The sequence below is a fragment of the Cebidichthys violaceus genome, unplaced genomic scaffold, assembly GCF_023349555.1.
Source record: "Cebidichthys violaceus isolate CVI_PGR_0920_01 unplaced genomic scaffold, fCebVio1.0.p SCAF_2, whole genome shotgun sequence".
NCBI lineage: Eukaryota > Metazoa > Chordata > Actinopteri > Perciformes > Stichaeidae > Cebidichthys > Cebidichthys violaceus.
Genome location: NW_027176372.1, coordinates 1,598,946 through 1,613,102, shown reverse-complemented (window position 1 = coordinate 1,613,102; position 14,157 = coordinate 1,598,946). Strand labels below are relative to the sequence as shown.

At 45.8% G+C, this 14,157-nt stretch overlaps 1 protein-coding gene across 1 annotated transcript in view; it reads right to left on the bottom strand.

The window, feature by feature from the left end:
• Positions 1–14,157, bottom strand: part of glra1 (glycine receptor, alpha 1) — an 83,583-nt gene that overhangs the window by 46,988 nt on the left and 22,438 nt on the right. Inside the window, 1 exon segment of the mRNA XM_068714067.1 lies at positions 6,213–6,251. Within this exon segment, the coding sequence (XP_068570168.1) occupies positions 6,213–6,251 (39 nt within the window).

Genomic DNA, 14,157 nt, shown 5'->3' with positions numbered 1-14,157 from the left:
CATCCGCTCACACCCCCTGCTCAGGCTCTCCACCATTTAGGAGGACGTGACGGGTGTCAGGGTCGTTCGTAGCGTGCAGAATACCAACTCATTCACACTGTGTGGGACAGAAAGGTTGGGTAGGTTTGAACTTGACATCTATCTGATTATAAGGACTGAACACGGCTCCTGGATCTTTCTATTAAAAACAAAATGCTCATTTTAAACGTGTAACACACTTGAATACAGCACACTTAATGAGAGACACTTTAATCATAATCATGAAATCTAAATGTCTGGACTTTAACTAAACGTCTCTTTAAAGGAACTTTTTCTCAGTTTTTCTCACACTCTGATCCAGAAATCTCCACTTCAGTAGTTCTGACATCCACCAAACTTCACACCTTCATTCCTCTCTGTGTGCTGAATATATATATATATATATATATATATATATATATATATATATATATATATATATATTATACTTCAGTAGTTCTGACATCCACCAAACTTCACACCTTCATTCCTCTCTGTGTGCTGAAGCTTTCTACAGAGGGTTTTGTTCACGCACCATTCACACACTCAGTTATACTACATGTAATCGCTGCAAACATGGAAATAAACAGACTCTTCTATGGATGTTGACGGTATGTTCTATGTATGGAGTGATACAAAGACCGGCTGTATCCAATGTTCAGGGTTATATTTTGGAAAAATCCCTCATTTGGATCTTTAAACATAGAATTTAAGAAAACTTGTAATACAAAAAATACTCTTTTAAATATAAGTAATCTCCTGGGAAGGTTTGATGATGCTATACAGTACATCTATCTATCTATCTATCTATCTATCTATCTATCTATCTATCTATCTATCTATCTATCTATCTATCTATCCATCTATCTATCTATCCATCCATCGCTCACCCACCTTTAGCAGGTCTGTCTTTTGTCTCCTACAAACCGTCAACATGAATTCCTTTAAACACTCCTCTTTGAACCAGGACCGTGTACGTTTCCCACTAACTACAGATCAGGTAACGTTGACATCTGGAGGGCGGGACAGAGGACCTGTTCTATGAGCATGTGTTGGCGTATTCCTTTAGCGGAGGGGAGCCCCGTGTTCCCTTCCTGCAGCCATGTTCTGCTCTGTAACACCAGCCACTTGGAGGGTATTATAGGGGGGATCTCCTGCTTTACATTCTCCAGAAGCACACGGTGTGCTCCAGCCTGCAGTAATCATTTTGCAGTGTTAGCTTTCTGCACCACTGTGCAATCACATTATAAAGGTGCTCTCCATGAGACAGGCCCACTTGGAAAAGCGTGAATCTACATAGCAGCAGATTTTTATTTATTTTTTGCTCTCAATAAAAGTAAAATAACCGCAATACGCTTCAACCTGCAGTCGTCACATTAAAGTGTCACCTCTCTAAAGCACGATGCAATCATATTACAAAGCCGTCCTCCATGAAACCGGGCACTTGGATAAGCATAAATCTGCGGAGACAGATTGAATCCTCGGGGCCTTTTGCACGGCACCGGGGGGGGGGGGGGGGGGGGGGGGGGGGGGAGGAGAGCCCGGGATCCGTTAGCAGACAAATATCCCGTGGCCTAACAGTAATCTGCATAAAGCGGCGGTGCGAGGAGGTGAGTTGTGTGTAATATGTCCTGAACATCCCACGACAGAAGGAGCCGAGCAGAGCCTCCTAATCAGGAGGAGCGGCCGCTGCCGCTGGCGGTGGCGGCGGCTGCAAAGCGCCGGGCCGCCGACCTGCCGACTGGATTCTGCTGAACACGCTGGAAGAGAGATCCCCCCCCCCCCCCCCCCCCCCACGTCCTATCTTCTCTCTGCCTCCCCTCTCCCCTTCCTCCTACGTCTCCTCCTCGATGATGGCTTCCTCTCCCCGTCCAGTGTGCTCTGCTCCAGCTCTATCTCTCATCTGTCCTTCTCTTTGTTGTCTTCATCTTTCCTTTTTGCTCTCATCTTATTTACCTTTGTTACATCTCCTTTCCTTTGCTCTTCCTTGTTCCCTTTCCTTCCCTCTCTCATCGTCCTTTCTTTATACTGTCTCTTTTTTTAATTGTATGTTCCCTATCTGTCCCTGGATGTCCTCTCCTCCCCTTTACTGTCCTTTAATTGAGTTTGTTTATTCATTGATTATTTTGGTCCCTTTTCTTCCTCTTCCTACATAATTTCATTTCCTCTCATTACCCTTTTCTTTTGGATTCTTTGTCCTTTCCTCTCATTTGCATTTTTCTCTCCTCTGCACTCTCAGCCTCCTATACCTCCTTTTCTCCTCTTGCGTATGACCTCTTTCCTCCCTTCCTCCTACATTAACCTAATCCTTTTCCCTTCATGTCCCTCTGCCGTCCTCCCCTCTTCCATAATTGACATTTTCACCGAAGTTTTCCAAAGCCGACGAGAGCTCTGCAGATTCAGGAGATGGGCCCGCATGGGCGCCGCTGTGCCGTGATAAAATATCGTTGACAGAGAGCGAGGCGTGCGCTCGTCAATAAACATCATTACAAGTAAAAGGTTGGAGGTTCTCGCTGAGGATAACGAAGGGAAATCAAGTCAAAGCACAGAAGGGAAATAAAATACTTTTTTATTGCTTGCTGTGCAAATTAAGAAACCGTGATTGGAACAAATCGATGAGCTTTAATCTCCGGCACGCCAACTCCGTTCTGATGAGCTGTTAGCTGTCGATAGAGAGCTTTCATCTGACGGACAAAGTTCTGTTTGTCACTGACAGAGAGAGCGTCACTCTCTCAGTGATGGAGGAGTCTTTTGTGTTTAGACAAAGTAACCGTGAGGAATGTAACCGGTTCTGAAGTCTCAGTTTAGTCCTGATCCCGCGACCTACACCGATAAATGAGACCATCAGAGAGAAGATGGTCTGTTTCTATTCAGGTTCACCAGAAACTCCTTCAGCTCAGACTCCAGCAGAGACCGGTCCACCGGTCCACCGTGGACAGACCCAGATCCTCCAGCAGAGACTGGTCCATTGTGGATGGACCGAGATCCTCCAGCAAAGACCGGTCCACCGTGGACAGACCCAGATCCAGCTTCTCTACAGCCTTGGACCTGCAGTCTGGAGCTCCGGAGGGAGGAGGAGAGCTCAGCTCCCGGCAGCAGCAGCTTCTCCTCCTCCTCCTCCTCCTCCTCCTCCTCCAGGAGCAGAGGTTCTCCTCTCTGCTGGAGACCCAGGACGTATTGCTGGACCCGCTGGAGGGAAGGGAGGCAACGGGAGAACCAGAACCAGGACTGAGAGGGTCAGACTGTCAGACCCTGCTGCAGTAGAATGAGAGGTTTTCTAAAGGGACTCTGGTGCTCAGAGACTCTACAGCTTTACTTCACAGGGACCAACAGAACCAACAGAACATGAAAGCTTTTTAAAACTTGAACTATTCTTTTTTTAATCATACAGTTTATGGTTAGCATACACATATATCCATGCGTATGCTTTATTTAATCCAGAGCCGAATGTCACTTCTTAGCTAATCCAACAAAAAAGCTTCTTCATCTTCATATTATTGTTGTGCACATTATCACAACCAGCAAACCAAGGCGTATCACTATAAAGTTCTTATGAATATGTATATTCTGCAGCCATTTCCAGATAATGCGTCAAGTCGCCGCTTCAAATATTGTATCGTGAGATGAAGATGGACATCCCCTTCCTCTCTAACACATCTCTGAACCTCTCACGGCTCTCCTCCTGCTATTTGAACATTAAAATGAGAAATTATTTCTTATTAGCTCTGCTCTTTTTTCTTCTTCTCTCGAGCCAGTGGGTAAGTTATGCATCGCGGCAGCCTGGAGGCAGACGGCGCTGCTAATATAAAACGCTGTCTCCTGTGAAGCTGACAGTGTTTGGCCGCTGGAATAAGCTCAGGAGGTAATTGGGATCTTTAGTCTGCAAACCAACGGAGTCTCTCTCAATAGCATTAGTCACCCAGAGTAATCAGACACAAAGGGATCATATCTGCGGTGCTGCGCGTGAAGACGTGACTGAAGTTGAATTTTTTTTGTTTTTGTGTTAATCTTCTTAAGCCGGGGCGGCCTCGAGTTCACTTTTTGGCCGTTGGGACCTCCAGAGTTTCCTCAGCATTGTTGCAGTAATTACAGAGGAGCATTCTGCCTCCATTGAGATGAGCTCTCTTAAACTGTGTCTGGCTGCACCGCCCAAAAAGATTGCCCCGTGCTTCACCTCTGCTGTTTGCTCCATCACCAGCAGTAATTGACTGGAAAGTCCTGCAGCGCTAATTGCAGGATATGTGTGTATGTGTGTGTGTGTGTGTGTGTGTGTGTGTGTGTGTGTGTGTGTGTGTGGAGTGGGAGTGGGAGGGGGCGGGGGGGGGATTCCTCTCTGTGCATGTAAATTAGGGCCACATACACATTAGTCACAAGTGACAGGAGCCACTGTTTAAAGGGCTTGCTGTGCTACAAGCGTTAGCATGTTAAGCTAACGAGCCAAATGGGCCGAAAGAGATTCTTCAACACGGATCAACACGGAACAAATGATGAAGTATTACACAGCAAATACTGCGCTTTACAGTAGTGTACTGTATTTGACTACACTTTACTGCATTGCACTATAAAATACTGTACTGTATTATACTGCATTTTACTGTAATGTACTATAGTGTACTTAACTATACTACACTATGCTGTACTATATTAAGCTAGACTATAGTGTACCATACTCGCCTACTACTATACACAATAGTGACTGGTTTTTAGGCTTCTCTACTGCTGCAGTATTGTATCTTGTATATTATATACTGTACAAATACACTAAATACAGTAAAGTACTTCTATGCTATGCTTTATACATATTATACTGCTCTACGCTACACTATGCATTCAGTTCTTTATTGTACTATACTGTACATAACTACACCACTACTACTACTATAGTACATCATCTTACTAGATGCCAGTACTCATGAAGTCACTCCGGAGAGTCAGCAGCTCTGAAGAAGCTCTCAGAGGCTCGTCTCTCTCTGCAGAACCCCAGAGAGTAAAACATTTGAACTTATCAAAGCTGTACAATCACCACACACGTCAGATATTTCACCACACGCTAGAGGAACTCAACCAACAGTCGACAAGTATGTTGCACTGTGTACTAATCTCGTAAAAACCTGTGATCCAAATGCTGTACAGCAGCTTGTGTAAGTCAAAGCAGACTCCGTCCTTCTGGTCACGTCTCAGGCAGACGACTCACTATCAGAGCACCCTCGTCTGGCACCCAGCAGGGATTTTGTTCAACTCGACATTGAGGGGAATAATTCCGTGTTATAGCTTCTATGCTGCGCTCGGACGATGCCAAGTGTCACACGTGCATACGGTACAATAAAGGGCTTGTTGCAAAGCCAAGGATTAAAGTTTTGTGACTCATGGTGAGGACACACACAAGCCTTCAGACGGGAGACAAAAAACAGAAGTGACAGTTTTCTGGAAACGGGCCTGTGATAAACAGCCTAATATCTGGTGTTTTGGACGAACTAACTGTTGGCATACTGAGCATGTTTTGCCACTGATGAAGCAATCATGCGTGGCATTAAGGGAGAAAATGTCTGCGTCAACACAACGAGTTCATTAAAGCTTGAAATATCGCTCGATTTGACAAACACCTTTTTTTGCTTCATTTCTCTCATTTCTAGACAATACAAGTTGGACCTTGTTGATGAACACAACGTACAACATCACATTATACTGAAAACCAAAAAAAGGCACTTTAGTTTTCTCCACATCTGTAAAATGCCTCTTCACTGCATCGGGGCGGATCACAGACACCTTGGTCAGGGAGGAAAAGAAGAAGCACCGCCTTCACGCACGTCGAGGGTACTGGCAGGACTCTGGCGGATGCCGCCATGCATTCCTGTGACCGTCACACGCTGCGTGCTCGAGTTAAACGGTATTTCCTGTGTCGACTAATGGCGTAGCCAGGTCATCAAAAGGGGGGGGGGGGGGGGGAAGGGGGGGCGCTATCGAGCCAATGTGTCACACCGCAGCCAGACACTCCAATCAGACTGAAATTTTCGCCAAGACTGCCTTGCGTGCCAAATTTCAAAAGTCTTACCAGTATCCCAAGCACCTCCTTTTCGCGATGAAAGACGTACGATAGTAATAGTAATAAACATTAGAAGAACAATAGGTCCTCCGCTCCGACTACGTCGGTGCTCGGGCCCTAAAAAAAGGGGGAAAAAGAAAAAGCAAAGTACCTTTCTTGTGAGTAGCTTCATTTTTGGAGCCTTTGGGGTCTAATAAAAAAAAGATCAGAATTAAACACAGCATATTCTAACAACACGTTAGCAGCTATACGTTGTTTGTCCTCGTTAAGGAAAACAACCGCTTAGTCTATCAAGGAGCGAACAAGACAGCAAGGCTGGATTATCTACGGCGTCGCACTGCTGCCAACACTCAGCGGGGGGGAGGGGGGCAGGGAGGAGAAGAGGGTGGGGGGCAACATACTGTGAAGGCAATAGCAGGAAGGAGGGATGCACGAGTCTGTATAGAGGAACAATCGTACTGCCATACTGCAGCGGGCAGGAGAGGAGAGGCGATGCACTGAGATGATGAGCAGGAGGGTTGCAATGCAGTTCTGTCAAGAGGAGCTGAAGTAAGTACTAGCAAAATGCACTACAGAAGATGCAAGAGGCCAGAGAGAGAGAGAGAGAGAGAGAGAGAGAGAGAGAGAGAGAGAGAGAGAGAGAGAGGAGGAGAATGCAAAGACTACATGTCACACTGGCTTCATGTTTGCCTCATTTGGCCTTCGAGGAAATTACACTTTACTCGTCTTTTTGGACAACAAGTTGGTGATGAGTTGCTTGTTCCGGAACAACTCGACTAACCCCCCCCCCCTCCCCCCCCCCCCCCCCCCCCCCCCCACGTAGGAATGAATGCATGATCTCTTACTTCTCTCTTTAAATGGACGCCATTCATTTGAAGTCAATTGGCTGAACCGGAGCCCATCGCAGTGACGAAAGGTTCCACCGCCTCTAAAATGTCAAACTTCAACCACTTCCATACGGGCCACGGAACATCAGTCAAACTAACGTCAAGGACTTGGAAGTTAAACAACACACGGGGACATCTTGTCCCCTGTCCACTCGTGTATCACTGAAGAGCAGCGGCGGTTTAGCGGATTATTCTAGAAGGTTCGAGCAGAAAGCAAAGACAAGCTTTACCGTCCATTGATTAGCAGATACTCAACCAACCCTACCTGCCTCACTCGTCCCGTGTTCATAACAGTCCATTAAGAATGAACAGTCCTTTATAGAAGCCCGTAACCACCTCGTGTCCTGTATAGGTCGACCGGTGTTCAGCTCCGTCTGACCTTTAAACATTTAATGCTTTTTGAGCAAATAATGATCACATCTCTGTGTTTCCCTGCAATCAATTCTCAACAGAAGTTAGAAATGTCACCGCGCAGCCTTTGATCTCCATCACGATGAACGGCTTCATTCTGCGCCTATTACCCGCAACTCTGATCTGAGGCCAAACAAATGTCCTGCCGCTGCATACAGAGGACTTCTTTTTTTTTTTACTCTGGTAGCTCAGATTTTCTGATTGATGTCCTATTTTTGCCTCCGCACCGCATTGAACTGAATAAACCGGGCCCGGCCTGCTTTGCTGTACTTGACAACTGCCATTGTGAGGGATGGTGACTACGCCGAGTAGAAGTCTGGGAGCGATATTGTAATCTGTCATTGTCAGCCAACGGGGGGGGGGGGGGGCTCCTAAGATAGATGGAAAGTATTGGTCGTGACCATGAACTGTTGTAGACAGGTGACTTAAACTCTATAATCTCTCTGAATCCATGAAAGGCAATCTTTCCCCCCGTCCTCCGGCACGCGGCGATCTCTCCGTGTCGGGGGTAAGCCCGGGCTTAGCCCCGCGGCAGGGCGGCCTGTCCGACATCTGAGCACCTGACTCTGGCATTAAATAACACACACGGCAGCTTTGGTTTGTGTGTGTGTGTGTGTGTGTGCGGGGGGGGGGGGGCTCTTCTTAGCTGGCAGCGAGGATCTCATAACGCGAGCTAATTACTAGCGCTGTGCAGAATCAATTCTCCCGGCTTTGTAGGGGAGCCTCGCCTTTGTGTTGGCAAACAAAGGATACTTTCTTTGTGTTAAATGAGCACAGGGGTGTTCCCTAAATGTTGGGTTCTGTTCCCCCGTCTCTGGTTTACCCCCAGGTTGCCTGCAGCAGACAAGACACTTGCACACGTTTGCCGCGTGGAGCGCGAAAAAACAGCAGCTCACCGCCTTCGTGATCGTGTCACAGCGGTAAACAATTATGCGTCAACCTCTCACTCTGATGAGGTGGGCTTACACCGTTTCTGTTTTCTTCCTCAAGCTGGTAATTAGAGGTGTGATGGGATTCCACAGGACGACTGATTGGCCCTTTTTAAAAAGCAGCATCCGCCTCCTTATAGACTTATTAGCCATGGACCGGTGGACAGCGGCGGCGGCGGCGGCGGGGGAAGACGGAGTAATGTAGCCGTCAACAGTTACTCACACGTCCCAGATCAGCTGTGCGTCGCCTCCAGTTAAAGGAGATTCAGCGTTTCTTGTGTTGTTGCCATCTTTAGATGAAGACGGAGCAACACTGACGTGAGGTATTGATAGCAAACCGTGTGACCGGAGAGCTCACTGGTTTCAACAACACGGCGTATTTGACGGCGCTCTAATCATCAGCTTGATACTTCACGTGTTTCAAACATCCTTGTTTCTTTTCATTGCCCCCCCCCCCCCATCTCTTTCCAGTCCATCCTGAGCCCTCGTACGTTCGGCTGCTTTTTACCGTCACCCTCTTCAATATTCCTCTCTTCGCTGCCCTTGCCGTTCCACCTCCTCCCGCTAGACGCCGAAGCGTGATCAATATTTTTGTCATAACTCAGGAGAGAGTCACCTCTGCGGTGACATTAAAATTCCTCGCTCTGTGCAATATCCCCCCCCCCTCCACCATTCAAATTTCCTGGCTTTGGAGAGGATGGAGCCATTACCTAGAATACTAAAGGAGGCACAAGGCCGTCCTTTGGGTGAGGATGTCCCCTCGCTCCAGCAGATCTCCGTGTTTGCAATCTTAGCAGAGAGTAGCTCTCAGAAAAATAAAAAAAAAGTACGAGGAGGAAGGAGGGAGTGGATATTACAGTTTGCGTCTCAGAGCTGCTTATTCATGTGTGCTGCAAGTGTTATACATAACTGAGCAATGCTGAAGCCCACTGGGAACTGCGTTAGCATCAATATCCCGGCGCTAAGCTAGTGGAAACATATTCTGTGTTTGCAGTGTGAGATCCTGGATTGCACTTTTGCCATCTGCAGTTCTTTTCCCCCAATCTCCTGTCGTAAGCAGATCCCTCCGAGTCGGCTCGCCATTTGCAAAACCTTCCCTCTCTTCCTTCACCTCTCTCTCTCTCTCTCTCTCTCTCTCTCTCCCCCTCCATGACCCATTCTTCTTTTTTTTGCCTTCCCCCTGCAGCCATTCCCCCATCCCACGCTCATTACCTTATGCACATTAATCCCATTAAGTAGCCATTAAACAAGTGCTGATAACACCAAATGAACGTCAGGCTCCGACAGCTAATAACTACAGCCCCCCCTCGGCACGTTCGACCCCGGCAAGGAGAAAAGGAGACGCAGAGGGGAACAGGGGAGGGTGTAGTACAACACCAGTGTAGTACAGAGTAGTGTTGATTTGTGTAGTAACAAGTAGTGTGGAGGAAGAGAAAGAGGACAGAGAGGAGGAAGCCAAACGTGTCCACTCATCCCGCCGTACGCTGTAGATTTACTCAGGTCCACAAGTTCGGACGAGAAGGATTCATTCGGCTCAGAGTGGCACACTGGTGGAGTTCTTTAACACTGAACATTACTGGGATTTAAAGGCAGAGAGAAGCAACCGGGGGGGGGGGCAGCGTGAAATAAAAGGATTGTGTCCGAAGAAGCAAACCCCAGCTAAAGCCGCCACAGCGGTTAGTTCAAGAGGAGAGCCAGAGGTGAAGAACACCGCCCGGATGCACACTGAGTTTAAGGTTGCAGACGCGTTCTTTCAGGCACCGAGCCCCGTCTTGTAGGAGGGGGGTGGTGGTGGTGGTGGTGGTGGTGGTGGTGGGGGGGTGGTTGAGTTGCAGCAATAGATAGCCGGCTCACTAGCAGCCCGTTCTGGTTGAGCGTAAAACCAGATGCTCGCTCGCTCGCGGTCGTCGTCCTCGTTGCCACTCGGCTTGAGTGATGAGGAAGGACAAGGTTATGGCGGAGAGGGAGAGGGGAGTCGCAGCTGTAGTCTGTGCCATTCATCAAGAGTGCGCGCACACACACACACACACAAGAGGAAACACACTCTTCCTCGTGCAAACACACCTTTCCCTCGCCCGTTATTATCTGTGTGAGTCTCCTGTCTGTCTCTCGCTCACACACACACACACACACACACACACACACACACACACACACACACACTCATTTATCTGTGTGTCCGTTCATTAGCAGGGATGGCAGATTTAGAAGAGGTGTTGACGTCCTACTGCGGCTCCTCACTGTTGAGGAGCTCTGCAGCCTCCTTCCTGCTCTGCGAGCTTGACTCCTGTCTGCCAGCCGGGTCAAAGGAGTCCAATTTGTTTCACGAATCAGTGGAGTCGGTAAACAAGGTTTGGAATACTGAGGAGGCCCGGGGAGCGGGGGGGGGGGGGGGTCAAAGGAGAGAGTTGATAGGAATAAAGAAGGGAAGAGAGAGGAGAGGGACGCGAATATGTGGGCTACGGGAAAAAAAGAAAATCAAGGAAAGGAATCAGGACTGAGCGCGCCAATGGAGCATGGAAGACAGGAACCGAGGAAGGAAAGAGAGAAAAGGAATTAAATCAAAGAATGAGAAAGCAGGGAGGGAGAGTGAAAGAACAGATGAAGTCATGGATTATGAATGGCTTGTCCCGAACGTGTCAGGAGGGTTTGCTCCGCTCTCCCTCCGATGGAGGAACCTGCTAAATCAATCGGAAGCCTTGTTTGTGTCCTCACAGCGGACCCCCGGTCATGATCAGTCTCATTTCCTCTCATGCTGGCACATTTGTAGCTTGCAGCAAATCTCCTCCCTCCCTCCCTCCTCCCTCCTCCCTCCTTCCATCCAAAATTAGTGGGGCTGGTGCTAATTTGATGAGGTGCATGGGCGGAGGAGAAGAACGAGCTGCACCATCATGCTGTCCCCATTTAAAAGGGAAGCATTTGATTTTGACTCTATTTGTTAATAGAGTCAAAATCAGTTTACTGTGGGAGGACATCAAGATAAGAACATTTGGGGACAAAATGAGCTTCTGTAGTTTTTTAAATTAGTAGAAAATATCAATATTAATGCACACCACTGTGCAATATTAACGTTTAATATTTCCTATTTCATGTGCAATAATGTGAACCATTCAGACCGATTAGATCTTACCTTTACTGTTTGATATTTATTAAACCGTGTTTTTATACTGCTGTATAAAGAATATTCTTATTTTACAGACAAACGTACTGTTTACATCACAATCATACGGCGGGTGATCTATTAGTTTCAATACTTCAATATAATATATCAATCTGTAATATTTCTGAGGAACAATGTTCCGCATCTTCTAACACAAAAGATAATAACCAACGGTAATAAATGTGTTATAGCTGACTTTATGTCACGTTACTAGATTTACTTTCATCATAACAAAGTGAGGTCTTAATATTTAAATATCCTGTAAACATGTTTGCTTTAGCATACTTCTTGTGTATATATAACTTTTAAAATGATTCTTCGACCCTAACTATAACAACGGTCACATTCTGTTACCCTCAACTGTCTTTCCTGTTTTCTAGCTGACACGGCATTTAATTTGCTCCTTATAATATATAATATATCATCTATTGTGATGGGAGGGAATGGTGGAAGTTCATAAAGACAGTTTAACATCAAACACATCATATTTATTTAATTAGCTTGTATCATGGTCTAATCTGTTATCAAAACATGTCATTATTTTTGTTAAATTACACATTTAAACCTACTTGTTCTTGTGGTTACGACTCTTTAATTATTAATAATAATTATATAATAATAATGTATTATGAATAAAGTAATGAAGTCATTTTAAACCTTTGATAGCTCATTAGCTGGTTAGTTAGGGAGCTAGTTAGCTGGACTTGTAGCTCACAAGCTAACTTCATCATTTCTGATAACAATCAATTAATAACACGTTTCAATGATTTCACATAAACCATGTGACACAAAACCGTCTTCATGAACCTCTCCAGCTTTTTGTCCAATATCCCAAAATATATTACTGCCAACAACAAATGTGTTGTTGGCAGATTGTATTATTATTATTATTATTATTATTATTTTAATTTTTTTATCAAACTAGGTCCCTAAATCTAGGTTTAGCACAAAATAAAGATTTAGAAAATTGATTTCATTCACAATTATTAATTTTAATATTTCAACATTAAATTAAATCCTAAAATCTTGCCATGATTTTATTTCCCTCAATCCAGTATTATTTTTTTTATTATTATCATCATTATCATTAATATTATTATAATGATATCATCGTTGAGGGAACATGAACAAACATGACAAAATGTAAACGTTGAATTGTGCTGAATGATCCTTAAGATTGTGATCTAAATTATAATATCATTTATGAATTATTATTGTTTGAATAAGAAACATTTGAAAACTGTTGCACGAGTGCAGTCCTCCATGTCCCCCCCCCCCCCAATGAGGCTCTATGAGTACATGATCCTTTACTTCCTCCTCTTCCCCCCACAGTTTATTAAGCAGCAGAGCTGTCAAGCTGTTTATTTCATAAATGTGATGCTGGTAATGCAGTGGCGTATAGCTGGTAGGACACACACACACACACACACACACACACACACACACGCACACACACACAAAAGGAAACTGCATGAATGGGCGAGTCGGGGAGCTCACGCTACGCCACTCCGTCGACCTGACAGCCGTGACAGAGTCTGGAAATCCACATCGGCCCCGCCTGCTGACACCCGGCCCTCTGACACAATTAGCTCTGCGGATCACACCAGAGACGAGCTCCTCCTCCTCCTCCTCCTCCTCAGTACGCACGTCTTCATCACAGACTGCTTTCGCCTCGACACCGACCCCCGGAAGGAGAAGCTAACGTTCATTTGAGTTATTTTCTGGTTGAGGTTTTCTTCGTGTCGGGGTGGTGGACATGTTCTAAAGCTCACCGCCGTCAGCCGAAGAGTGCCTTCATCTGCATTCAACGCGCTTTATTGTGGCACATTAGAAGAACGGAAGAAACATAAAAAGCCATAAATTCAAATAACTGTCACGTCGGCTCGTTTGACTGCTGATTTGTAAAGGTCAGCGCGGCGCTAGGCTCAGTAAATCACACTGGATCGTTGCCAAGCAGAGAGATTTCAAAGATACAGAAACGATCTCCAAAATGGACTCTCGACGGACGAGGCCTCGCAAGACACCCGGGCAGACGTTTGGCTGGTGGTGCAGCCGCGGCGGGTTTAACAATACGGACTTAGTCACGCTAAATCCCCCCCACACACACACACATTCAATCTTGCATGAGCTGCGATATCCCACTCACAAAGATCACCATATAATGGGTTATGCCATTATGGGCTCAGCAAAAAAAAAAAAAAAAAGCTCCATGGCAGCATTCATAAAGCTGTGGTTCACTGCTGCACATTCTAGCAGTCTGGTTCTCGGTGTTTTCAGTGTACAAAACATGAGGACGCCTTTTAATTCCACCTTAAATCTGCTCTTAAGGAGGAAGAGGAGACGGAGACACATGGATGCACCGTCCCTCCGGGTTTTACCGGCTCCTGTCGTGGATGATCTGTGACCTCTGACCCTCTTTTGTTTGGGAATTACATTTAAATGAGTCAACAAAAAAAAAGAGCATCCACGCTAAATCAAAATCAGCCAATCAAAGGTCACGATTCTGAAACGTGAAACTCTGTAATTTACACGTTTTTTGGTGCAACAGAAGATCAAAATGTGCTAAAATGATTTGCATAAAACCTGGAGGGAAAGTGTTCCTCTTCCTACCGATTGAACAAATGTTCAAATGTTAGAATAAGCTTTACTCTCCAGATCGACACCTGTACGTTATGTATACTAAGCATGTGATATGATTCATAATGTGAA